Raw genomic sequence first — 26,980 nt, forward strand, 5'->3', positions numbered from 1 at the left:
TACTTCTTTTATATTAAAATAATTAAACCCACCTGCAACCACCTTTCTCCAACTCTGCCTCTATTTCATCCAGTGACAGATTTGTCACTGTACCAAGCACAGTACGGATTGGGGGTAGGGAAAGGGAACATACTGCAGATGGCCAATAACATACAGCTGTAGTCTTATGCATAAAAAAGACCGATGGGGTAATATGAATCCTACTCTACTCAAAATGTATATTATTTGAACATTATACATAAGCGCTTGTATTTGGCTGGCTGACTGTTAAGTTCACAATTAAAGCAACTCAACATTCATGCCAAATTAGGGGAGCAGCTCATTTGTACTCCTTTGAACAGCAGATGGTGTTTGCTTTGACCCACAGCACCTTTTCAGTCCACGTCCCACTCGACAGGCAGTTTAGCCAGCCGAGAGCTAATACCATGAAGTTTCTGATACAATGTAATATTGATAAACAAAAACAGAACATTCATGTGTAAACCTGAATTAAAAAATACAGTAGCATATGCCAAATATTATTAATCTCCCAATTATCAAAACCATCATTGCATAAAATAATTTCATTTAACATGTTGTCACTTAACAAACGTGATTTGTTAACATATATACATACCTCCATGAATGGTAAAACCTTCTATAGGCACTGAGCTGGCTACATTCCCAATATGCTGCAGGATTTCTACAGAAAGGCCAGTTGGAGCACAAGTCATACTCTTTGGCTCTCCGCTCTGAGTAAAGAAACCTAAGGTAAAAAATGTTTTCATCATTAACTTGATGGTACAATGAAAAAATGATCGATTTCACTAAAAAATTAACTGCTAATTTTCAGTACTTTGAGGTATCATTTAACACTGCTTATATTAATCAAGACAAGATCAATGCTTATTTTGAGACGCAGGTTAAATACGTCTAGCAAGGACGTGACATTCTAAACTATAAGAATGGAAGCCAGTTTAATATTTAATTTTGTTTATATTTTTAAATAAAAAATAAACTCTTCAACTACTGTGTTCTATTGTGCGCTATCAGGTTCTACTTGCTTTTTACACATTTTTGTAAAATCATAATTTATCACTATGTACGTTTAGAACATGTCTTAGAACAATATCCTCTAGTAAGTTATCAAATTTTGCTCACCTGGCCAAGGGGAATCTAGCCATTCTTTAATTGCAAGAATTTTCTCATCCTTCGCTCTGGTATAGGCTTCCTCACAAATCCTGTCATAGTCTGCTATCTCCTCCTAGAAACAGACAGATTCATCAAATGCATGCATCAATTTATGTTAACCCAGCTACAAGGTCCGCAGGTTACATGTCTTGAAAAGTTTACAACCTGTTAACCAAAGATGATTTGGTTGATCATGTTTTAAAACTCTCAAAATCAGCTGAATCAAAATTACAATTTCATACTTATTCATTTAAATCACTATCATAAGCCACAAGTTATCTACTGGCAATTTTATCAGTGTAAAATTCTTAAAATATTTTCAGTTTCTGATTGTCTAATGGTACAGCACGTTGGGGTAGATGTGGGTTCATTCCTGCAACTTACAGAGCTTAACTGTCCGACAAAGAGGAGCTACCTGAAGACCAGTGGTGGAATTTTACGGCCCTGTCATGGCGGGGCTGGGGCCATAAAATGCGACAAGCCGTTCTAAAGTCCATTGACTTTGATGAGACCATAAAATCCCACGGATGTAAAAAACTGTCCCGGGGTGTTCTCCAAAAGAGATGGGGGGGGGGGTGCGGAGAAGAGGAAAAAAAAAGTCACTTTTGAACTTCCTGGCAGCACTGACAAGAGTTCTGGCTGCACATGGCAAGATGGTGGCATGGTGATAATGTCACTGAACTAGTAATCCAGAGGACCCAGGCTAAAACTCTAGGGACATGGGTTCAGATCCCACCACAGCAGCTAGTGAAATTTGAATTCAGTTAATAAAATCTGGAATATAAAGTTTGACTCTAATAGCTGGCAGAATTTAGCCCTTGGCTGGCGGGCGGGCAGCCGAACCCCGCCGCCATTTTGAGTGGGTGGGCCAATTAAGGACCACCCAGCGGCGTTGCCTGACAGGAAGCGCTATGCGCTTCCAGTTCCGGGAGGGAGGGAATCCCCAACTGTCAAAGTGCACACTGCTCCCTGCGGCAAAGTCCTGTCTCAGGGAGTTTAGTGAAAGGTAAGTAAAGTCAAAAAATACAGACGTTTTAAAATTATTAACATGTCCCCCTCATGTGACAATGTCACACAAGATAGGACATGTTGATAAACTCAATTTATTAAATTTTTACAAGACGGTAATGAAACTTCATCCCGCCAGTGGATGAAGTTGCATTAATAATCTATAGGCCGCTGGGGCTCCTGGCCTGCCCGCCAGCCTTAAGGTTGGCTGGGCAGGGCATTTAACTATCTTAATGAGCCTGTTCAATGGCCAAGTAAGGCTGATTTCGCTGTCCACCCACCTTCAGGATTTAAATGGCCTGGGATGATGTCATTCTCCAGAAATGTACATATCAAAATTACTGGAGAATATCAAAAGTTTGGACATGTTTTATTCTTTCATGGGATGCATGTGTCGCTGGCAAGGCCAGCAATTGTTGTGCATTTCTAATTGCCCTTGAACTGAGTAGCTTTCTAGGCCATTTCAGAGGGAAGTTGAGAGTCAACCACATTGCTGTGGATCTGGAATCAATTATAGGCCAGACCAGGTAAGGATAGCAGATTTCCTTCTCTAAAAAGGACACTAATGAACCAGATGGCTTTTTAATAACAATGATGTTTCATGATCACTGGCCAGGATTTTCCCCTCGGCGATTTGGGGGCAGGGCCTGCTCCCAAATCATTATGTACATTACTGGAGAATAAGAAACATAGGGAGTTTTAACATGGAATTGCAAACATGGATTAATACTCTAAATTCAAAAACAAAGAATTCTAAGAGCAATCTTTATAGCATCAAGGGGCCCACATAAGCAGCTGTCTTTAATGGAAGCAACAGAGGTCTTGCTCACCAACTGAAGACCCCCATGTTGCTTCTGTTTGGGAAGTCCCGCCACATTAAGTGCCAATCAGACACAAACTGGGCAGCAGCTGGCCTTCCACGGGATCAAGGACCCTAGAGGCAGAGTCATATATGCTGAGAGCTTTCGGCCAGAGGTTGGCAGCTCTTCATTGTTCAATAACACCACAGGGAAGGTGATTGTTGCTGCCAGTACTATACCCATCCAAGGCCCAAGTTCGCCAATGGACCCAGGCACAGGTGAGTGATGGGAGGGGTCATTCGAATGAGAGGGAGGAAGGCAATAAGGGCTAAGGTTTGGCTCTCTGCAAGCCCCTCCTTCTCAATGCCAGGTCCCTCAAATCAGGCACCGATTGCTTTTTAACAATGGATCCTCCCTGGAAGCCCAAAAGTAACCCCAGCAGGGTTTACTTTTCGGGCCTCCTGCATGGCAAGTGTCCCGCCCTCTGTTGGGTGAACACCAGCAACAGCAGGATGAGGCTGTTAAGCGAGCTTTGGTTCTCAATTGGCGGCAGGGTAGGAAGGTCATCCACAGGCCTTCCTGCTACAGACTTAATCATGGCAGATGCAGGAAGGGGCAGGGTCCTCAACTTCCGTCCAATTAAATGCCCCCTGCCACCAAACTTGCCATAGGGGCCTGCATTAAATTTCACCCAAGCAAACTATATTACTGCATAAAGACTGCTAATTTAAGATACAACTGGTAATTGGTATACAATGCAGACCTCATACTCCTGCAGTGTCAGAACTCCTTCAGATATCAATTTATCTGCATACTTCTTCAGAACAGGCACCTGCTGCTGGATCTGCTTGTACATCAGAGGCTGTGTGAACATTGGCTCATCCATTTCATTGTGTCCCCTTCTACGGTAGCAAACCTACCAGTTGACACCAAAATGAAAGAGAAAATTATCTGAAAGCAAAGCTATTATTGTATTATACCTATGTACACATTCACTGCCCAATAAAATCACCTCAGATGAGTTGTCAACAATAAATAAAAACAAATAAGTTGTCCAGCATTTATGCTAGAATTTGTTTAAGCTTAATTGAAAAAAAATCAAACATGTCCATTTTCACTGCCCTGCCTTGATCAACAGGTGATACAAAACATTCAAACACCTTCATGAGCACTCTAAACACCATTTAGTGAGCTATTTAAAAAGGGCTAACCATGTATTTTTGATTATTTTTTCATGTTCATTGTCTGTTCTGAGGTGAGATGTAACATATCCAGTTGCCAGCTGAAGCTCTCTCCATTCTGCCCAAATCTATGCATTAACTTCCAATCGAGGACACGAGTGCAAAATTTTCCATTTCTCACAACAGATCGGCCTGAATATTTCCCCGCATCAGGCGAGCTCGGCGGAAGAGAGCGGACCAACTCCGCACTGCCATTTTCCACAGGCTGGCCAACAAAGGCCCACCCAGTATAATACGTGAGTGGTAGCACTCAGCGCTAGCTGTGCGGGCTTGGCGGGAGGAGGAAGAGTTGGGGCCAGCACTCTTTCTCGCAGATCTCCCTGAGGCACGGAGCTGCTCCAGGGAGATTGAAGCGCTTTTGAAAACAGTAAATGAAACCAATAAAAATTTAATGACATGTCCCCTCTGAGATGAGACGGGACATGTTTTTATTTTTCAGGATAACTTATTTGATTCATAAAAGCTTTAAGAAACCTCATCCTGCTTGTGGATCAGTTTTCCTAAAAAAAAACTTAAAAGCCTTTTCGCCTGCCCGCCAACGTAAGGTTGGACGGGCAGCATAAACTTGACATTAATTACTTCGTTAATGATGTTATAGGCCTATCAATTAATTATCGGCAGGCGCACAGCTGACTCTGGTGCGTGCCCGCCGAATGAAACGTCGCGAGACAGCGTGATGACGCTGGGACGTAAGCCCAACGTCATGTTACGTGCCAGTGTGTTGGGCCCGTCCCCACACGCCAACTGTAAAATCCTGGCCATAAGCTCCCTTTCCTTCTAAAAGGAGGATGACCAAACTACAAGTGGTTTAATGTTGTGGTTCACAGATCCTAGGATCCTGATTTTGCAAATAACCTTTACTGCCAGCAAACCGGTATGTCTTTCATTCTGGGCTGTATTTAAACCGCAGGCACCAGAGATACGAGGATAGCCTGTTAAACTACTGAGCTCCCCAGTTCCACATCTTTTCCTCTCATGTTTCTAGAGCAATTTGGCAGCCAGAAAATAACTACATCGATGTCCTACAGATGCAGTCCTCCAGGCATTAAATAATATTACTGCCTGCCCTTTCAGTTATATAAAATTACTAAATTTTAAAGACCCAAAATTCTACTGAAATTATATGTTTGTGTAAGAAAAAAGGCTAATTTAAAATTTTTAATAAAGGAAAAAAAAAATTTTTAGGGCTTGTCCCCTCATGTGAAACTGTCACATGAGCTGGGACATGTCTATGAATATTAAAAGCTTTTTCAAACCTTTAAAAACCTTCATGAAACCCCATCCCACCCGTGGATGAGGTTCTATGAAAAATGTGAAGGCCATCTGGGCTCTTCGCCTGCTCCCTGCTGACCTCAAGGTTGGATGGGCAGCTCAGTTTATTGTTTTAATTGATAGTTAACAGGCCTTTGACAGTTCAGCAGGTGCACACCAAAGTTGGTTGCACGCCCGCTGAACTGAAAATATGAATAATGTGTGGTGACGTTGGGACACCCTCCCAACATTACCGCGCGTCATTTTACGCCTCGGCGAGCACCCTCCCCACCACCACCCACCCCACCCGAGCTGAAGATTTTGCACATAGTTTTCTAAACATACGTGAAATGATGTGTGTAACATTTCAAAATCTGCAGTATATCATCTTGTAATTACCAGATCAATTATAACATCCTTATTGTACGTGCTCCTCCACTCTGCAGCCACTTTACACACATAGATCACTGCTTCCGGATCATCACTATTCACATGAAAGATGGGTGCATTCACAACACGTGCAACATCAGTAGGATATGGAGATGAACGGGCCATACGAGGATCTGTAGTAAACCCAATCTGCAACAGCATGTGACTTCAATATCAAATGCATTTCACTGATCAGAAACAATTCAGCAACTCACTGATACACATGTTCCAAAGTCATATTCTACTGCGTATTAACTGGGATGTGCCTTTTCTTACCTGGTTATTCACAACTACATGGATAGTACCATGTGTAGTATAGGATGGGAGGTCACTGAGATGAAATGTCTCATACACAATACCCTGGCCAGCAAAAGCAGCATCCCCATGTAGAAGGATTGACATAACCTTTAAATTTAAAAGTAAATTATTTTCTGTATTAGTCATTGCACTCTTCAATCCTTATTGTTAAAGAAGGTACTAAATTACATGGTTGAATTCATACTTTTGTTAAGCTGTAAAACCTTGGTGAAGAACTAAGTCCAATCCTGATACAGTAGCTTTTTGTAAATAATTTTTAAATGGATAAGCCCCATGCAGTCCAAGCCATAATACACTTTTTAAAAAAAATTACCTTCCTGTTAACTGAATTCTACTGATTGATTGTCAACTATTCCTATCTATACTTTTGACTGGTACAACTTTGAAAGCAAATATTATTTTGCCTCCTCCTCTAGGAGACACTCAGACTTCATCCAGATAATTTGCTCTTGAGCTCCATTTAATGGATCTCTCAGTCTTCAGGTACCATGCCCTAAAAAGGGCGTTGGCGACCATGGGCCTCCAAGTTATTCTAGCTCTGGAGGCATGGATGATCTTTATTGGTGGTAAATTTATCAAGTTTGCGAGGCTCTTTAGAAAGATCGTTCTTTGTCTATCTCGAACTCTTTTACCTTCAATCTTTCCCATTAGCATCAGACTTTCTAAATCATGAATTCTTATTACATGCCCAAGAAATTCCAGCTGTCTCTTCCTGATCTTGGTCTGCAGAGTTCTTTTGGTCTCAGATTTTACTAGCACCTCTTCATTGGTAGTGTGACTTGCCCAAGATATCTTCATTATTCGCCTCAAAAGCCACAACTCTGCAGCCTCAGCTCTTCTCTGCAATGCTTCACTGATCATCCAACACGCACTTCCATATGTCAAAATTAGCAACCCAGATTCTCAGCTTTGTTTTCATGGCTAATTTTGAGTTGATCATAATTCTGATTCATTTTTTGAAATGCATCTTTGGCCATTGCAATCCTCCATCTTATTTCTTGGTCACATTTTCCGTCCAATATTAACATACTTCTTAGGGAACAAAATTTGCCTAAGTGTATTACCTTTTGATCTTACATTCTGGTATGGCTTTCCTTTAGGATACTGCCAGACATTTTGTTTCCTTACAATTCATGCTCAGCTCTTTCTTCTCACTTTCACTCACTATTCTATACAAAATCTTTTTCAGTTTTTCTTCAGTCAGCAATAAGAATGGTATCATCAGCACATCTCGTCTTAAAGTTGCAACCTCCAACTAATAACCTAGGAAGGTCTTCACTCAGAATATTTTCATTATACATGTTGAATAAATATGAGAAAGCACATCATGTCTTTTATGGCCGAGTTTGTTCCCAATAAAGATTTCTCATCACTAAGATCTTAGCCATCAAGGTCAAAAGACTCTTGACACGTTCATCAGTTCTTCATGTTTACTATAATCAATAAAACACATTAATACTGTTAGGAATTAAACATAGTTTAAGTAAGTTGCATTTGTATTTGTGGGTGTTATGAATAAGCTATAGCTTTAACTTTAAGTTTTAGCTTTAATTTATATTTCTGTATTTGTGTGTTAAGGGAACCTGAGTTTTAGTTTAATTTTAAACTGATAGCTGCAACTATGGGGGGGGGGGGGGGGGGAGGTTTGTTTATATACTTGCATTCTATGCATTCTAATGAGGTTTTATGACTCGAAGTAGAAAAAAATGCTGTTGCCTAGCAACAAGGGAGGTCCACAAAGACTGAAGAAGCAGATCCGAGTTCAGTTGGAAGGAAGTGTCAGAGCAGGCTGCACATGAAAAGGAACAGAGAGCAAATCCCAGACTAAAGAAGAAGCCCAAAAACTAAAGAGTATGGACAACAAAATTCCCAAGACAACAGCTAAGTCAAGGAACAAGGACAGGGATCGAAAACAGATCCGGTTCAGTGAAGTTAAAGTAAACAGAGGAGAAGGCTCCAAGTTAAAGAGAGAAAGCTGCAAGAAGCAGACAAAGCAAAATAGGCTTCTGAGAAGCCAGAAGATCCAAGGAGACTGCCAAAGGTCTCTAACTCTTTACTATGGGCATGTGAAGCAGTGGTGTTCTGTAGACACGGCTGAGCATCTGACAGAGAGCGCATGGAAGGCAAAGCTTAAATACACGTGGCGATCCAGGGGAGAGGAACCATCGGAAGGAGAGATTAAAATCCTGGAGTGGACCCTTGTGGAAGGAATCAGAGAAAGCATTGTTCTGGAGAAGATTCCAAAGTAAGTTCTTTGAGAGTGGGGAGCAGAAATTCTCATGTGAAAGATGGAGTTCATTGAGACTGGTTGGCTCACGGTGTGGCAAGTGTCTGGGGGAAGCTGATGGGAGATCCATAACATCTGTTGGGGGTGACATCTGTCACTTGGTTTCAGAGTGTGGCGTGCCTAACCACAGGTCGCCAATCAGTTTACATGGACTGTGTACTTACTGTGAACATCAGGGTATAAGATAGCTTTTGTAACTTATATTCAGATTCGTAAAGATAACACATCTGTAAAGATATGGTTGTGGGTGAAGGAGTATTTAGTTCATCTTTTCTTGCTTATTAAATGTTTTATTCTTTCATTAAAAGTTCATCAGCTGGCTGTGACACTATTCAGTAGCCACCCTCCAGGTTTCTAAACAAAAAATAAAAGTTAGGATCTATCAAGCTGGGTTCCACCCTGGGATCTGACTTGCCCAATAGTAACATCAGCTGGGATGATGACAATACATCTTTTTATCATCTCTATTGTTCTTCCTGATTGCATGTGTACAGATTTCAAAAATACCTTTCTTTAGTGATCATCTGAAAAGTGTAATAAAAAACCAGCTGCTATGCCCAATTACTTTATCTATATCCATTAAAAGTAGTATCAAGAACCAAGGTTAACTTCTATGGAAGAACTGACTGGAGCACTTGCTGGAAGCTGCTGCATTCTTCTCTATCTGCTCATCAAAATATCCATCACTGGTATTCCGAGTAGGCCACATTTCAAATATAGATGTCTAAATTTCATTTATACAGCTACGCACTGGTTGGCAGCCCTAATACAATGAAAATTACACTACAAAATTGCAAAGGGAATTAAATATTTTAGTAATTCAGGAAGAGTCTCTTATGTGGAATCTTTTAATGCCTTGTGTAAGTCCATATAAACTGTGCCCATAGATGTTTCTACTACTTAAATCACCTCTTCAAAAAATTCAATCAAGTTCTTAGACATGGCTGACCCTTTACAAATGCAAGTTATTGAATTTCTGCACTTCAACTTTGACTTAACCTTTCACTTCAAGGCATTATGATTATTTTTTTTATTTGATAAAAGTTAATACAACTAAGTAGTTTAAATAACAAAAGTTGATATGAAACAAAAATTGTTTCCAATTTAAAACAAAAAATTCTCTCCCCCTTACCTTTTGACCTGTGGAGTCTCCACAGTAGAACTGTACTGCTTTGGTTTTTCCCTGTACCACTGGGTTCACTGCTTCAAGATGCGAGGGATTCGCCATAAGTGACATGGTAATGTGTTTGTTATTCGTTCGGTTGATCCTTTCTTGGTAAACACCCAGATGGTACTTAACATCTCCTGATCCCTAAATGATGCATTATGGAAGTTGCACATGATTGCTCATATTGATATAACTACTCTTAATTCACTGTTAGTTCTTAAATAAACTGTCATAAAACTGTAGGCAGTTGAGGCAGTCAGAACCAAAAACACTATCCAACAAAAGAACAAATACAGAAAAATTCCAAGATTCAACAGAAGCTGCCAAAGCAAAGCAACGATTGGTGCAATTATGCTAAAATTGATATAAGCACCTATAATTTTGTGCAGTCATATTCTGAATGTTATGGCTAATTAATAATTTAGATGTTTAACATAGCTGATGTACAATTATTTAGCATCATGTTTTTTTATAGCTGAAAAAGAGATGTTTTGTCTTACAAACTGTATTCTTGTACGCATCAGGACAATGAGGGAAAACAACAAATTTATACTGTATGAGATGAGAATGGTGATTGGTTGGCAAGTGGACTCCGATTGGAAAAGGCATTGCCAGGGAGAATGCACCAGTTGATGGTGACTGACAGTTAACTGCCAAGCATCGTTTGACACTTAAACCAGGTAGCTTGACATTGATTGGTGAAGGCATTGCCCTAGGGGATTGAACCAGAAAATGGCAGTCACTTATTTTGTTTAGCTGAAACAGGTGCAATGTGTACACATGTACTTTCCGTTTGCAGTACAGGCAAATGAGCTACACTGAGCTCGACTGACAATCTTAAGTTGGTTGTCAGCATAATTCTTAGCACACTGACGGTTAGTTAGCAAATGTTGTCCATTCGCTGAATCACATCTAATGTTGGACACTTGTTTTGAGTTTTGAAAGCACGGGCTGGTTGAGTATGGTCTGTACCTTGCCCATTGCAAACAACGGAAGGGACATGCTGTTTGATACGATCCACCAAGCTTTTATGACACAAATGAGTAACATTAATTTCAGTGCCTGTGTGATGCTAGTATGTAGATTGTACGTCCCTTACGTTGTATTCTTGCGGATTGCCCCGATGAGTGCAAGATGAAAAGCTTCGACAAAATGTCTCTTTTTTCAGCAAAACTCAAGTTCTGTACCACTGAATGACTATCTTTTGTTTTATAAAAGATGGTATCTTGGAAGGAAACATGAAGCTAGACTTCATTCTTTTCCCCTCAGATGTTTGTTTTAAAGCTTGTTGCTAAGCCTAGATTTTCAATCAAAACTATATTAGAACATAATTCATTTTTAGAACTTTGGATAGTAATTTTATGACAAAATAAAAGGAGGCAAGGAAAAATATTCATGTTCTGCTGAACTGTGACATCGAAGTACTGGAGATATGTTACAAAATTATAGCTTCAAAGCAATGACTTCTCAAACTACCAGCAATCATTCAAGAATTGAGGCAGCTTACCAGAAAGTTGATCAGTTACTCATATTTTGAAATATGAGGAGAATCACTAAATAACCTGCCCCACTGTCAGATTTAAATCAAATATGAACTGCAAAAGTATTAACTTCAAAGATATTTACAGCATATTAAATTTTCTGATACCAAATGGCTCCCATAATGGTGTCTACTTTATAGCTGATTTTTGGAAAAAAATGTTTAAAGCAAGTTTACAAGGTGTTATGGCACATTGCATGGTAAATGCTGAGCTGTTCAAATCCCAGAGGAAAACCTGAAACAACTGCCATATATTTTACCATTTGTATTTATTTTGAGATGCATGCCTTGGATTCAGTAGTAGAGTCTTAGGCCAAGATTTTCCCCTCGGCGATTTGGGGGTGGGGCATGCTCACTGAGGGGAAAGTGAGATGGGATGACATTGGGTCATCCTGGCCCCTTTAAATATTCACAAAGGCAGGCGGTCAGCAAAATCACCTGTCCGCCCGCTAACCTGTCAATGGCCAATTAAGACCATTGACTGGCTAATTAACCTTATTAAACACCCTGCCCGGCGGGCAGGCCAGGAGCCCCACCGGGCTGCAGATTATTAATGAAACTTCATCCACTGGTGGGAGGAAGTTTCATGTTCGTTTTTTAAAAAATTTAATAAATTTTATGTTTATTATTAACATGTCCCATCTCATGTGACATTGTCACATGAGGGGGACATGTTAATAATTTTAATATTTATTTTTTAGAGTTTACTTACCTCACGAATCTCCGTGAAACAGGACTTTGCCTCAGAGAGCAGTGTGCTCTTTCGCGCACATGCGCGAAAGAGTGCACTTTGCCAGATGGGGATGGCCTCCACTCCCCCGCACAGAAAAGGCATACAGTTTCCTGTCAGGCAGGCCGCTGAGCGGGCCTTAATTGGCCCGGCCACTCAAAATGGCAGTGGGCCCCAGATGCCCACCCGCCCATCGAGGTAAGAATTCTGCCCTTACAGATTTCTTAAAAACTAAATTAAACATTAATTAAAAAATTTTAAGCACACACATAGGTTTGAAAACTATGATAACTCCTAGCTCATCTAACGCCCAGGTACACCTCCGTTAAGGCAGCAGCAAAACAGATTTTAAAAGACCCAGGCAAGTAACATGACACCCTGAATAGTCGAATTCAAACTGAGTTTTCTTCACGTCACGTAGACAGCAACTTGAGGCTTAGAGGCTTTGCACACTTGTTAGATCTTGTAATTCCTTCTTACACAACCTCATCTCCTTTATACAGGTTTCTCCCTTTTTAATGTAAACCGCATTGTGCCAATATGTCTTTTCAACTCTAATAATAAAAATCTTTCACAGTACCAATTTTATCAATAAGCTTTGGAAAAAATAAACACTGGGCAGAATTTTGCCCTTGATGGGCAGGTAGGCCCCACTGGCTCAGCGGTGGGCGGGCTGCTGATTGCTGCCACCGAAACGGGTCCCACCGCCATTTTAAGTGGACGGGCCAATTAAGGCCCGCCCAGCGGACTGCCCGACTGGAAGCGCTATGCACTTCCTGTGGTGGTGGTGGTGGGGGGGGGGGGGGGGGGGGGAAGAGAGTTCCCCAACTGTCAGAGTGCGCTCTTGCGCACATAAGAGCACATATCTCCCCGAGGCAAAGTGCTGCCTCAGGGAGATCACTGAAAGGCTGGCAAATATAAAAATAGAACAATAAAAAATTAACTAACATGTCCCCCTCATGTGAAAATGTCACACGAGATGGGACATGTTAATGAAATAAACAAAAACTTTATTACACTTTAAAACCGCTATCAAACGTCATCCCACCACTGGATGAGGTTTGTAAAAAAAAAAATCTACGCCTGCCCGTTGGGCCCGTGCGCTGAGCTGATGTTCGCACCAGCCCCTCAAAATCATCGACGATTGGCAAGTTAAGGGCCTTAATGAGGCCTTTAATTAATGGGAGGAGCGTGCCCGCCAACCGAAATTGTGATGCCACGCACTGGACATTAAGCGCTGGCATGCGGGCTCCACCACCCGCACGCCAGCCCAAAGATTCTGCCCACTGTTTAGCTTTTTCTGACTAAGTGTAACATTTCACCACCTCTTTTGAAATTCAAATTACACTGGTTTACCTAAAAATGCAAATTTTCCCTTTACACTCCACATTCTAAAACTTTAGCTATTTAACATTTCAAACCTAGATTATCTTCTGATACATCAAAGCCTACAGACTAGCTGTCTTCAATTCAATTAAATCCCCCACACACAGACTCCACTATCTCTACCTTACAATAAATTCTAATAACATTTTGAAAATTATATTTTCCTGACAACCCCCCTTACTAAAAAAATGAACTGTCATAATTTAAAACAACAGCTTCATTTTCCTACCCCATCTTACATTATCTCCTATATTTATTACACTATTACATTACCGGATGCATGCATTAATAGCACAATATATTAACAAACAAAAACACCTGGAAAAACTCAACAGGTCTGGCACCATCTGCGGAGAGGAATACAGTTAATGTTTTGAGTCCGTAAGAGTTATACGGACTCAAAACATTAACTGTATTCCTCTCCGCAGATGCTGTCAGACCCACTGAGTTTTTCCAGGTATTTTTGTTTGTGTTTCGGATTTCTAGCATCCGTAGTTTTTTGCTTTTAATATATTTACAAATCCTTGGTATCATTTCAATCCAGTGTCTAGGTTTTAAATGTTCAATTGTGCTTTTAAACTTCAAACTCTTGACAATGCATCTGCAATCAGGTTTTCTTGTCCAGCCACATGTATAATCTGTAGATTAAATGGTTGCAGTAAGAAACCATCTGAATAGCATTGCACCTCTGTCTCAAAATTTGTCTAGAAACTTTAAAGGATTGTGGTCTGTATAAGCAATTGTGTCTGCTGAATTGTTTGCAACGTAAATTTCAAAATGCTGTAATGCTAATACCAGACCCAAAGTTTCCTTTTCGATTGTTGAATATCTTCTCTGTTGTACATTCAACTTTCGTGAAAAATACCCTACCGGTTTTTCAATTCCATTTTCATCTTCTTGTAACAATATGGCCCCAATGCCTATATCGCTTGTGTCAATGGCCAACTTAAATTGCTTGGCATAATTGGGTACTGCCAAAACTCATGTTGTAGTTAATATAGTTTTCAAACTCAAATACGTTCTGATACTCCAGTATCCATTGAAACTTGTTCTTTTTTAATAGTTCAGTTAGTGGAGTAACCACACTGCTAAAATTTGGTACAAATTTCCAGTAAAACCCACTCGTGCCCAGAAATCTCAAAACTTCTCCTTATGTTGTAGGCATGAGGAAATCCACCATAGCCTTGATTTTTGCACCTCTCGGAGCCACTTTACCATGTCCAATGGTATGGCCTAGATATGTAACTTGTGCTTTTGCAAATTCACCTTTAGCTCATTTCATCACCAAATTAGCTTCTTGCAATCGACAAAACAATTCTTCCAGATGCAGTAAACACTCCTCCCATGTCTGACTGAAAACTATCAGTATAAACGGCACATTTGCTCAGACCTGCAATTACTTTGTCTGTCAGTCTTTGAAATGTTGTAGGTGCATTTTTCATACCAAAGTAAATTGATATAGTCCATCTGGTGTCACCAAAGCCAATATCTCCTTTGCTCTCTCCAATAACAGTACGTGCCAAAATTCTTTCAGCAAGTCAATCTTTGTGATAAATTTTGATTGTCCCACTTTCTCAATACAATCTTCCAACCATGGTATAGGATAGGAATCCGATTTTGTCACTGCATTCGCCTTTCAATAATCCACTCAGTCTGTGTTCCCCATCCGGCTTCGGTGCCAGCACAATAGTCGAACTCCAGTTATTGCAACTAGGCTCAATGATATCATTTTGAAGCATGAATTCCACTTCTTTCTGTACTTGTCATAATTTTGCCAGATTTAATCTATAAGGATGTTGCCTTATCAAAGATGAAACTCCAATACATAACTCATGAATAGCTAAATTTGTCCTCCCCAGCTTATTCCCACAAATAGCTTCATGTGACTGCAATAGCTTCCCCAAATCACTGACGCTTGCCTGGAAGGTAACTCAATATTATATTTAAAATTTCAAGTACTCCCTCATTATCCAATTTGATTAGAAGAAAATCAAGTTCAGAATCCTGCATTTGTACCTCATTCTCATTATCTACCACTGCTAATACCTCCTTTTGATCCTCTTCCCTGTCAAAGTACCTTTTAAGCATATTTACATGACATATGCTCTGCTTCTTTCTTCTATCTGGAGTATTTATTAAATAATTTACTTCAGTTTTTCAATCCTGTAAGGCCCACTAAACCTTGCCTTTAATGAGTCACCCAGTACTTGTTACAGAACTAGCACATTCTCCCCAGCAATAAAACTACAAGCTGTAGTTTTCCTATCTGCCCTCATTTTCATCATTTACTGTGATATCTTTAAATGTTCCCTAGCCAATTCTCATGCCCTGTCCAATCTTCCTCTTAAGTTTGATACATAATCCAGGAGAGCAGTTTCTGAATTCTGACCCACTAATTTCTCATGAATCAATTTCAGCGGCCCCCAGAAACTAGTTCAAAAAGGGGTAAAACCAATCGATGCATTAGGAACATCCCTAATAACAAACAAGAATGGAATTAAACCCTTCATCATAGTTTTTAAAAGTTCGATGCCATCTTTCCAAAGTCCCTTGTGACTCAGGATGATAAGCAGTTGACTTAAACTGTTTTATTCTCAAAATGTTTATTACTTCCTTAAACAGCTGTGACATGAAATTTGAACCCTGATCTGATTGTATTTCTTTTGATAAACCATATCTTATAAAAAATGTTAACTGTTCCACAATTTTCTTTGTTGTAATACTTTTCAAAGGTATTGCTGCAGACACATTCATTATTGTCAGCAAAGACTGATTTCCACTTTTAGTCTTTGGGAGGAGCCCTACAAAAATCAATCATGATCCTAGTAAACAGTCCTTCAAATGTTGGAATTGGAATTATGGGTGCCAGCTTAATCATTGCTTGAGGTTTCCCTATCACCTAACATGTGACATGTTCTACAGAATTTGACAACATCCCTATGCAATCCAGGCCAATTAAAACGTCTTGTACTTTCAGCTGCACATTTCTAATTCCTAAATGACCCCCATTGGAATTTTATGAGCTATCCTCAGAATCTCATTTCTATATCTAAATGGTATTACAATCTGATGCACCTCCCTCCAGCTTTCATTTACTGAAGCATGATAAGGCTGCCACTTTCTCATTAAAACATTACCCTTAAGGTATTAGCATTCTGCCTCTGTTTTTGAGTAAGCTGTCTGATATAACTGTTTTATTCGAGAATCCTTTCTCTGTAACTCCACCAACTGCCTTGAGTTAAATACCTCAGTTACATTGTCCTCAGTTCCTTCCTCCTGAACAATGCTATCAAACAGCGCCAGCTAATTGGGCTTCCACACATTCTCCCTGCCTTAGAACTTCCAGTTCTTCTTTTTCAGCCTATGAGGCTGTAATATTGTTATCACGCAATCTGGAAACAATCCAGGATGCTCTCTGCAACACCTCTGTTGAAAACACTTCTACAGGCTGCCAGCTACCATAGGCAATACCCATATTTGTGACCCAGCTATATCATTACCCAGAATAAATGGAACCCCTGCAATAGGCAATTTTTCCACTACTCCAACAATCACTTCACCTGTTTTTCACTTACTCCTCAAGTTTAACTTCCATAATGGAATAGGTTTAGCATCTCCATGAGACCCACTTATCACCTACTCCTGCAATACTCCCTCTGAACACCAAATGTCACTACCCCACAACACTAAGGATTGACTCGCCCCTGTGTCTCTTAAAATTTTAAGATCTTTACCTATCCCACCCTGTACACATGAAAAGACTTCCCCTTCACATACAAAGTCTTTAAACATTTCTGCAACCTGTTCCTGAATTCTCTTGGGTAAATTGTGAACATATTCCCATTTCTTTACCTATCACTGGTTCTTCCTGTTTTACCTGTACACAATCCACTGGTTTTTCTTATGCCTGAACCTCAGAACCCACGGTACTTTTACTTCTAGAACTTTTCTGCACTCAATAGCCCCAACAGATTTTTCCTGCAATTTCCAACACACTAACTTCATGGCCAGGATTTTTCCTATGGCAGGTGGGCTGGGTGGGAGCGGGCAGGCACTGAGCTGATCACCACCCACGATCGGCTCTGCGCCGCCTTTTTATGCAGGCAGGCCAATTAACACGCAGCCAGCAGTGCTCAGCACTACCTGTGTGGGCAGTGGGAGGAGGGAGAGTTGGGGCCAGAGCTCTTCCACGCTTGCGCACAAAAGAGTACAGTAATCTCCCTGAGGCACGGTGCTGAATAATGTTAAAATAATTAAATACATTTTAAATCATTTATTCAATCATGTCCCCTCATGAGTTGAAGCATGATTTTATATTTGCGAAAATGTTTTTATTTAATAAAAGCTTCCGGAAACCTCATCCCGCTTGCAGATGAGGTTTCCTTAAAAACACGATGGCTGCTTGGGCTTTTCCCCTGTCCAGCAACCTTAAGGTTGGACGGCAGCATTACTATTGACAATACTTGCTTTCTTAATGGTCTTAATAGGCCGTTTACATTTCAGCAGGCATGTCGGGCCCACCCCCACACGCCAACAGAAAAATCCTGCCCCATGTGTCTGACTATTATAATGAAAGCATCTCAATGTTCGAATGTCACTTGTACCCTCAGCAACTTTTTTCTTTAAAAATCCTGCGAATTTCCACCTAATCCTCTTCCCTGACTACCCACCTTCCTTTCACATTCCCACTTTCTATCTTTCTCTGACTTAAAAGGGTAATGAAAAGCAAGTTTGGCTCTATGAAACGAACTCAATCATCGGCTATCTCTGCTGCTTGTTTTACTGTTTCAACCCTCTGTTCCTCCACATGAGTTCTCACCACCAAAGGAATTGAATCTTTAAATCCTTCCAAAGAATTACCTCCCTAGGAGCTGCATATGCCATCTCTATCTTTAATGCCCGTATCTAGTGGGCAAAATTACTTTGTTTTACTCTTTCAAACTCAATATAAGTTTGCCAGGGCTGTTTTCTCATATTCCTAAATTTCTGCCTGTTTGCCTCAGGAACCAACTCATATGCATTCAAAATAGCCTTGTAAACCACATCATAGTTCACCGACATTTCTTCTGACAATGAAGCATAAACCTCATGTGCTCTACCCACCAACCTGGATTGTACGAACAATTTCCATGAAATGTGGCCATTTCATCTGTTTAGCTACCTTCCCAAATGAAATAATGCTTCAACATCTCTTTCCTCAAGCTTTGGAAGAGCTTGTACAAATTTAAACATCTCCCCACTGGGTTCTGATCTGGAAATAAGTCCTTCCTCACCTCCTGGTGCCTCTTAACTGCCAACATTTTAAGCTGGAATTCCCTGTCTCTTTCTCTTTCCTGCCTTTCCTCTTTGAAATGCCCTTTCATTTTCCTTTTTTTTTGTCGTCTCTATCTCAAGTTTTTTCATTTGCAACTGAATTTGAGCCCATTCCAATGAACCACCCCTTGGAGGACTCGATCTTTTAGGCGTTCCTTCCAATTTCAAATGCTGTGCTACACCTTCATTTATGTCTGACTTCCTTACCCCTTCAGGTAATCCTAATTGTAACTTATCTGCCAATTCCATTAACTGAGCTTTATTTGCCTTTTGTAAACCAACCAAAGTTATAAATTCAGCTCCCAATCAAGTCTTAGCAACTGCCAAAGCCATATTGCAATCACTTAAAAACCTCACACCAACCCTTGAATTCAAAGTGCTTCTCATACTCATAACCTTAGGATTCACCAACTCCAAGCTAATCCAGGAATTGCGAATATATTCCACAAAGAGCCCCCAGTTTTGTTATAGCATAGCGGATGGTAAATACTGAGCTGTTCAAATCCCAGAAGGAAACTTGAAACAATCGCCACAACTATTTTACAATTTGTATTTATTTCAGGGTGCATGCCTTGAATTCTGTAGTAATAAGACCACTGAGTCTAATTTAGTTGCTTAAGCCTATAAAACATTCATTAATAAAAAGTGATTTTAGGCACAAAGGTTTACAAATTACTACTATGGTAACTCCTAGCACCTCTAGTTAATCTAACTCCCAGTTATACCTCCATTAAAGGCAACAGGAAAACACATATGGCAGGACTTTCCTCACCTGCCCGCCACCGCAATCTTCCTGTCCCGCCGCAAGTGAATGGAGTTCTGGCTGGAGCGCCGCCTCGCCCACAGCGGAGCCCACCCGCGACGGGGCCCGAACATCCCGGCCATAGATTTTAAAAGACTCAGGCAAAGTTACATGATAACCTGAACGGTCGAATTCAAAGTGAGTTTTCTTCACTTCAGTTCATGCAGACAGCAACTTGAGGCTTAGAGGCTGGAGGCGTTTCATACTTGTTCGATCTTAGAATTCCTTCTTCTTACACAACCTCATCTCCTTTATACAGGTTTCTCCCTTTTTAATGTAAGCCCCATTGTCCCAATATGTCTTTTCAACTCACTTTTCCAATAATAAAACTCTTTCACAGGACCAATGCTATCAGTAAGCTTTGGGAAAAATAAATACACTGTTTGGCTTCTTTTGGCTAAGTGTAACATTTCACCACCTCTTTTGAAATTCAAATTACTCTGGTTTATCTGAAAATAAAAATTCTCTTTACACCCCACATTCTAAAACTTCAGCCATGTTTACCCATTTAACATTTCAAGCCTAGCTGATCTTCTAATACATCAAAACCTTCAGACTAGCTGTCTTTAATTCAATTAAATCCCCCACACATAGACCCCACTATTCCTACATTACAATGAATTCCAACAATATTATGAAAATTATTATATTTTACTGATGCACTGAACTTGGTTGTGTTTTTTTCAAACTGGGGAAAGGTAAAATGGCTTGATTGGTTTCCTGTAATTAATCTAAAAGTGAATACCATATTCACTGATCTGACCCATGTCCTTATTCACTAATGGAAATCTACTATCTTAGACAAGAATATCAGGAGATATTTTCCCTTTGGCGCTGCCAACAGACAACAGCAGTGTATAAGGGGGAACGCATATCTAGAAATAATGAACCCCAGTCTTCGGCTTTCTGTCTATTCAAATGAATAGACGGTAATTCTTGACTTGGAAGAATACATTTTATCTTTGCATTTCCCGGAATGAAGCAGTCACGAAACTATAATAAATTTCATAATATTATTGTAGCTTATTGTAAAGTAGGTTTATAGATGTGAGTGTAGGTGCTTCTGTCTGTGTGATTTAATTAAAGTCAGATAACCTCCGAGCTTGAAATTATTAAAAGTAGTTGGGTAAAATCCTGCCCATGGAGTGCGAAAGTCTGTCACAAGTTTGGTGCTTTTTAAATAAAACTGGAGTTTGTGTGCCCTCCTCTTTATTATGTACCATTTTGCTTGATATTAGTTTTAAGAAGAACAGGCAAAAATATTTTCTTTATGTAGCTAGTTATGGTAACATCAGCCAGAGCTCACCGACGTCTGGAAGCAGCTCTGGGCACCTTTAGCACTTGGATAGTTTATCACCATCAGTGAAATTAAATATCTTAAAAAAATGAAACTTAAAATAAAACATTGTTTAATTAATATTTTAAATGAACGGTAGCCAATTAAGCACAGTCCCACAGAAATTTTAAAAACAAGAAAATTTACAAATCTAAATAAAAACACAACAAAACATCTTTTTTTTATATAAATAGACATCCTTATCTCATTCTGATTATCAGTATATCACAGTACAACACAGTACAAGCAAATTTCTCAACTGTTATCATAAAAATAACATTGCAAAAGCTACTAGTTTACTTTGAGAATTGCAAACGAAACCCACTGAATTACAATGTGTTGAAAACAGACCAATGCTCACCTCCTCCGAAGCTTCCAACTTTGGATCAAACTGGCAGAAAATTTGCTCCAAATCCTTCCGGATTACATTGGCCAATACATTCAACCGGCCTCTGGAAAGTTTTCAATTTTTTTAAAACAAATATGGAAATGCATTCTTTGAATATTTAAGCGATGTTTTACCAGTGTTTTTAAAGGTGCCAAAATTAACAAGTCATAAATCATAGAACTAACGTAATAGCATTTAAAATCCAGTCACTGAGATCAGGTGGCTTCAGGGTCATCCTTCCCCGAGGCCTGTCCAAAATTCCAGCTCCTTCTGAAGAGAAGGGAATCACTCTGCAGCTCATCCCATGATCTAAATTTAATCTCAATCTCAGCAACATTTCAGTTATATGCAGGGCTTATTAGACCACATTTGGGATACAACGTTCAGTTTTGGGCAGCCTAACACAGGAAGGATATATTGATCTTGGTGAAAGAAAATCGAGCTGTGATTTAACATGGTGATATGAAGGATGAAGGGACTGAATTATGATGAGAGACTTGGTAAATCAGGTTACATTTCTAGGAGGAGGTTGAGATAATATGATTGAGGTATTTAAAATGATGAAGGGAATTGACAGGGTGGATGGGGAGGATGTTTCCCTCCAGCAGGAAACATAGCGCAATTTCTCACTATGTTCTCTTAATCTAAGTTGATTATAAAAAAACGGATTAGAAGAATGACTAGCACATATCCCAAGAAAGCCACAGATGCAAAGCGAAATGACTTTAATAGAGAGATAAAAAATCCACTTGTGAAGTAATATTAATAAGTGGTAGGGAGAAACGACAGGGAATTGGGATTAAAAAGATAAAGTGACAATGGTTCCCAAAACGCAGAGTGCACTCTTGGGTTGAGTGGTTTATTCCTATCCTTACAAACAAAGCTGGAGGAAAGGAGAGCAAAAATGTCATTTGCCATGAATTTTTCATACCACTTAAGAGCTTTACTTTTTTTTTTAAAACAAAAAAGGACCATAGAAGCCATTCTACCTGTTTAATTATACACATGCAGTGTCACCAAATTTGTACTTTTCTGAAATAAAACTAGTGTTGAAAAAGATGCATTAGGTTTTTAAAGTGGGGCATCCTCCAAATTTTGTTTTTACAGAACACATTAAAAAAAAATCGAATCTATTTCAATAAATATACCTGGTATGAAGGAAGTTGCAAAAAGAAAAACACCAAAATTGTTTTTTTTAAAATCAAGGAACATACTCTTCTTTTACTGTAGCTATCTTTGTAATTTCTGTATTTCATTTATCAAAACTACTGAAATTGTACATTTAATTCAAAAAAGACAGGGATCATTTCCCTAAGGCAAAATGCAAAAACATATCAACAATAAAATTGTAACAAAATATCAACAAAAGCAATCAAATTTGAATGAAACAGTACAACTAATCCATTGTTATTTCTGGAAATAGAACTGCTGCATAACCTTGCCACCCTCAAAGTATTCAACTGCATATTACAAGTCCAATATCCGAGAAACACAAATCATGTTCCAACTTAATTACATTTCTACAGAATTAAAACACTATTGAAAAAGTTTTGCTTCAAGCAACGTACAATTCTATACAAAGGGATAGTTTTCACATGATCTCTTCAGCTGACTCTGAAGTGAGAAATGTCCATTATCGCATCTTGGCCAGGCTACCTTAACACGAACAAGGTAAACTACAGGGGATGACCTTTGTGTGATCTGAGCTGCATTATTATTTAAATTCATATACCCACATTAAACAACAGTTGGTGGTGCGAGTATTGCACTATTCTTCAGGAGAAAAAATTGCCCCCAGAGATCATTTGGTAAAAATGGGTAGCTGAGCTGCATAGATCAGGCAGTTCAATTCCAGGTCTATGCTGCGTTTGTCCATCTTATCTAAAGCAGCATACGAAGCACAACAATTGGTATAAGCATCGAACGAGGGGTAAAAATCAGATTACTTGCCTGCCCCCCATCATACATCCTTGACTTTATGCAAATATGTATTTTTTTTTCAACTAAAATCAGCACTAGCTGCAAAATCAGATTTTTCTGAAAATGGAAACTAAGCATCTTACCTGTGTGGCATTCCCATGATCACATTGTCCACACCCTTGGAAATAGATACATCAATGATGGTCTTCAAAGCTGGAATTAACACCTCACATCCTTCCACACCAAACCGCTTCTCAGACGACCATTTCCTTGCAAGAAATTCTTCAAACCTTAAAAACACAGAAGGGGCAATCTTAACTATCAAGCAGCAAGCCTACATACCATGCCAGTTAGTCACCCAATCCGCGTGTGTGTGTGTGTGTGTGTGTGTGTGTGTGTGTGTGTGTGTGTGTGTGTGTGTGTGTGTGTGTGTGTGTGTGTGTGTGTGTGTGTGTGTGTGAGAGAATGGTGATGGGTTGGAGAGCTAAGACAGAGATCCAAATTATTCTGACGGAGACTCCTGCTCATTCTGGGCTCTAAAGTTATTTGTAGATGGACCTTCTGAGGCCTCTTCCTCTTGATCACCAGGTTTCACTGACTTGAACATCCAGTGAACATTCCATTCAGTAGGCTTTTAAGATTATAACAGAGTCCTATCTCATGATAGAATGAGACCTTACCTCATTTAGGCAGGTGCCTGGCCGCCTAGCAGGAGGTCCAAATTAAAATAGTGGAAGTCAACCTTGATTTTGATGCTACTATTGCCCTATTTCCATCAAGCAGAATTGAAGATTGCCCCTACAGATGTCACAAAGAATGTTCTATACTGTATCAATTCTAAATACAACTTTCTATATCATGTAAGTCTACAAAAAAAAAATTGTTTATTACATCAACTGCTTTTTAGTGCAAACCCATCTAATTTTAATACTTCAATTCAAAGACCCAACTCTAGAAAGCTAGATTCAAATATCAAAATTGATCAGAAGGAAATAACATCCCACATCCTTCCTTACCAAACTGCTTATTGAATATAGACCACAGACCAAATCAGAAGCGTACGACTATTTTTGCTCCCGGACTGGGAGCCCAGAGTAGGGATATTTCCCAGCTCTGTAACCTGACCTGGGAGAAGTTGGGATGTCTGTTCTGGGTTGATGAGGTTCTATGGGAGTTGGGCCAGGCGACACCAGAACGTGTGCAGAGGCTGCCGGATGAGGTAGTGAGCTGGGCAGAAGGCCTGCTTCTGTGCTCTAAGATTTTTTAAAAAGGAATAAAACAAAAAAATAGCTCTCCAGCCCTCACCCTTCATCTTCCACACTCCTCATGCCTCATCTATGCCAACCATGCCACCTCAGGCCTTCTACCCATCCCCAAGGCACTTCAGAGCCCCTCTGCCAACTTAGTGCCAACTCATGCCCCCTACCCATGGTTTGCCCTTACACCTATCATGCCAACTTACTCTACCATGGGCAAACCTCAGGACCCATGCTGAGAGATTAAAAATGAAGTTCTAAGTGTCTTGTAGACTTTAAAAAGAACACTCCCATTCATAAAAACACATTCACTATGTTTACATTCCTTCAACTACATCAAACATTTCATTCAAGTGTTAATCCCTTATAAATACAAATATTGGAATTCATAGTCACACCTCAAATAGTCTAAAACACTCAGCTGTCAATTAAACTGACATGGAAGGCACCCTACTGTGACAATGAAAGGTTGTGAAATCAGTCAGTCAGCACTAACGCAATGATGGTAACCCTCAATGATCTTTTCAAACACGCCAGACATTTTTTTCAAAGATTAAAGGGGAGTTTTAAATGCCTTGACAGCTTGACAGTTGCCTTTGACAGTTCATTGACACATTTGACACATGATTCTGATAATTCATTTTGATACCTTAAACAGTTCCAATGAGCTTGACAGTTGTATTTTATGCACTTATTACACACATTCATGCCTATTTTTAAAATCCCCAAGTGGCAACTTGCCTCTCCAGGGGGCACCTGACCTGTCCCAAAAGGGGTCCCGGGACCATATCCAAAGGGTATCCTGCCTTTCCAAAAGCATACCCTGCATCTCCAAAGGACTCTGCGAAGTTCAGAGCTGTCCTACGAGGCCTAACCCGCACACATCATGCTTCACATGTCTAGGTCACCAAATTTAGACACGAGTCAAGATGGCTGCTGATTTCTGTGGGCAACTGCCTCCGTGAAACTCAAGTGCAATTTGACTGGTGCCCATTCTGCCTCCATGAAAATGGTAGGTGCTGCATTTGGGGGCAGGACTTGTGGATTTCAGTCTCTTCTGTCATTTCCACGATGACAGAAAAGCTCTCCGCTGTTACAAAAATCCAGGCCTTAGTTAAAATTTCAGGAATAGTGGCAAGAAAATAAAATGAATGCATTAACCTGTGTTAATCCATTGTGTGTTATCCTGTCTGGTCTGCAGAAAGGTAAGTTCAGGGTGCAGAGGGATCTCCATGGTACCATCCCTACAGTGATTGCCCCTACAGGACTATCCATAGAACTATAGAACCATAAAGCTACAGCACAGAAGGAGGTTATTCAGCCTCTTCATGTCTGCGCCAGCCAAAAAAAAGAGGGATAAAAGACACTAGTTGCTTATTTTTAATCCCGCTTTCCAACACCTGGTCTGTAGCTTTGCAGGTTACTGCATTTCAGAGGCAGATCCAGGTACCTTTTAAATGAGTTGAGCGTTGCAGCCTCAACCACCAATTTAGGCAGTGAATTCCAGATGCCCACCACCCTCTGGGTGAAAAAGTTTTTCTAATGTCCCCTCTAATCCTTCTACCAATCACCTTAAATCTATGCTCACTGGTAATTGACCCCTCAACTAGGGGAAACAGATCTTTCCATCTAAAGTTCCTCATAATTTTGTACACCTCAATTAGGTCATCCCTCAGCCTCCTTTGTTCAAAAGAAAACAACCCTAGCCTATCCAATCATTCCTCATAGCTGCAATTTTCCGGCCCTGGCAACGTTCTTGTAAATCTCCTCTGTGCTCTCTCCAGAGTAATTATGTCCTTCCTGTAATGTGGTGACCAGAACTGTATACAAAATTCCAGCTGTGGCCTAACCAGAATTTTATACAGTTTCAGCATTACATCCCTGCTTTTGTATTCTATACCTTGTTCAATAAAGCATTCCATATTCCTTCTTTACATGTTTATTTATTTATCTATCCTTCTTACATGTACCAACTTGGAAAGCTCAGCTGAATTAATTCAAGAGTGTAGAAGATGAAAGTAAGACTCTTCCAAAAAATCAAAAGTAAAAGTCATAAACTATGGCCTGAATATGCTGGCTGGCATGCCCCGCTCGCTGATATGTAATAGTGCGCGGTAACATCCGGCATGCGTCCCAATGTCACCGCGTGTCATTCAGATCTTCAGTTCAGTGGGCACACACCAGAGTTGGTTGTCAAACTGTCAAGGGCCTATTAAGGCCATTAATAATCTAATCAAGCTGGTTGTCTAGGCTGCCCGTCCAACGTTAAGGTTATTGAGCAGGCAAAGAGCCCAGGCGGCCTTCTCATTTATCATAAAACCTCATCTATGGGTGGGATGAGGTTTCGTGAAGTGTTTATAAATTTTATTAAAATTCATTTACATGTCCTAGCTCATGTGACACTGTCACATGAGGGGACATGTCTGAATAATTACTTTTATCTATTTAAATTTTTCATAATCAAACTAATCTGAGGCAGTTCTGTGCCTCGGAGATTTCTGTACTCTTTCATGCGCACGTGCGAAAGAGCGCAGGCCCCGACTCAGCCTCCTCCCCCCGTCTGCACAGAGGGTGCAGCGCTTCCGCCTATGCAAAACGGTGCTGTGCAGCGGATCGTGGGCTGCGATTGGCTGCGCA

General features: G+C 40.1%; 1 protein-coding gene across 5 annotated transcripts in view; it reads right to left on the bottom strand.

Moving 5' to 3' along the window:
* The window catches only part of ogdhl (oxoglutarate dehydrogenase L), a 100,112-nt gene that overhangs the window by 46,079 nt on the left and 27,053 nt on the right, over positions 1-26,980 (bottom strand). For all 5 annotated transcript variants that reach the window (XR_005941623.1, XM_041176287.1, XM_041176286.1 and 2 more), the window contains exons 7-14: positions 23,231-23,377; positions 21,141-21,231; positions 9,637-9,816; positions 6,176-6,304; positions 5,870-6,049; positions 3,742-3,894; positions 1,141-1,243; positions 617-745 (exon numbers count right to left, since the gene is read on the bottom strand). Coding sequence is in view for 4 of the 5 variants with exons in the window: in XM_041176287.1 (XP_041032221.1) it covers positions 617-745; positions 1,141-1,243; positions 3,742-3,894; positions 5,870-6,049; positions 6,176-6,304; positions 9,637-9,816; positions 21,141-21,231; positions 23,231-23,377 (1,112 nt within the window). In the remaining variant the exon portion in view is untranslated. The remainder of the gene's footprint in view (positions 1-616; positions 746-1,140; positions 1,244-3,741; positions 3,895-5,869; positions 6,050-6,175; positions 6,305-9,636; positions 9,817-21,140; positions 21,232-23,230; positions 23,378-26,980) is intronic.

This window comes from Carcharodon carcharias, chromosome 28 (genome assembly GCF_017639515.1).
Source record: "Carcharodon carcharias isolate sCarCar2 chromosome 28, sCarCar2.pri, whole genome shotgun sequence".
Lineage (NCBI taxonomy): Eukaryota > Metazoa > Chordata > Chondrichthyes > Lamniformes > Lamnidae > Carcharodon > Carcharodon carcharias.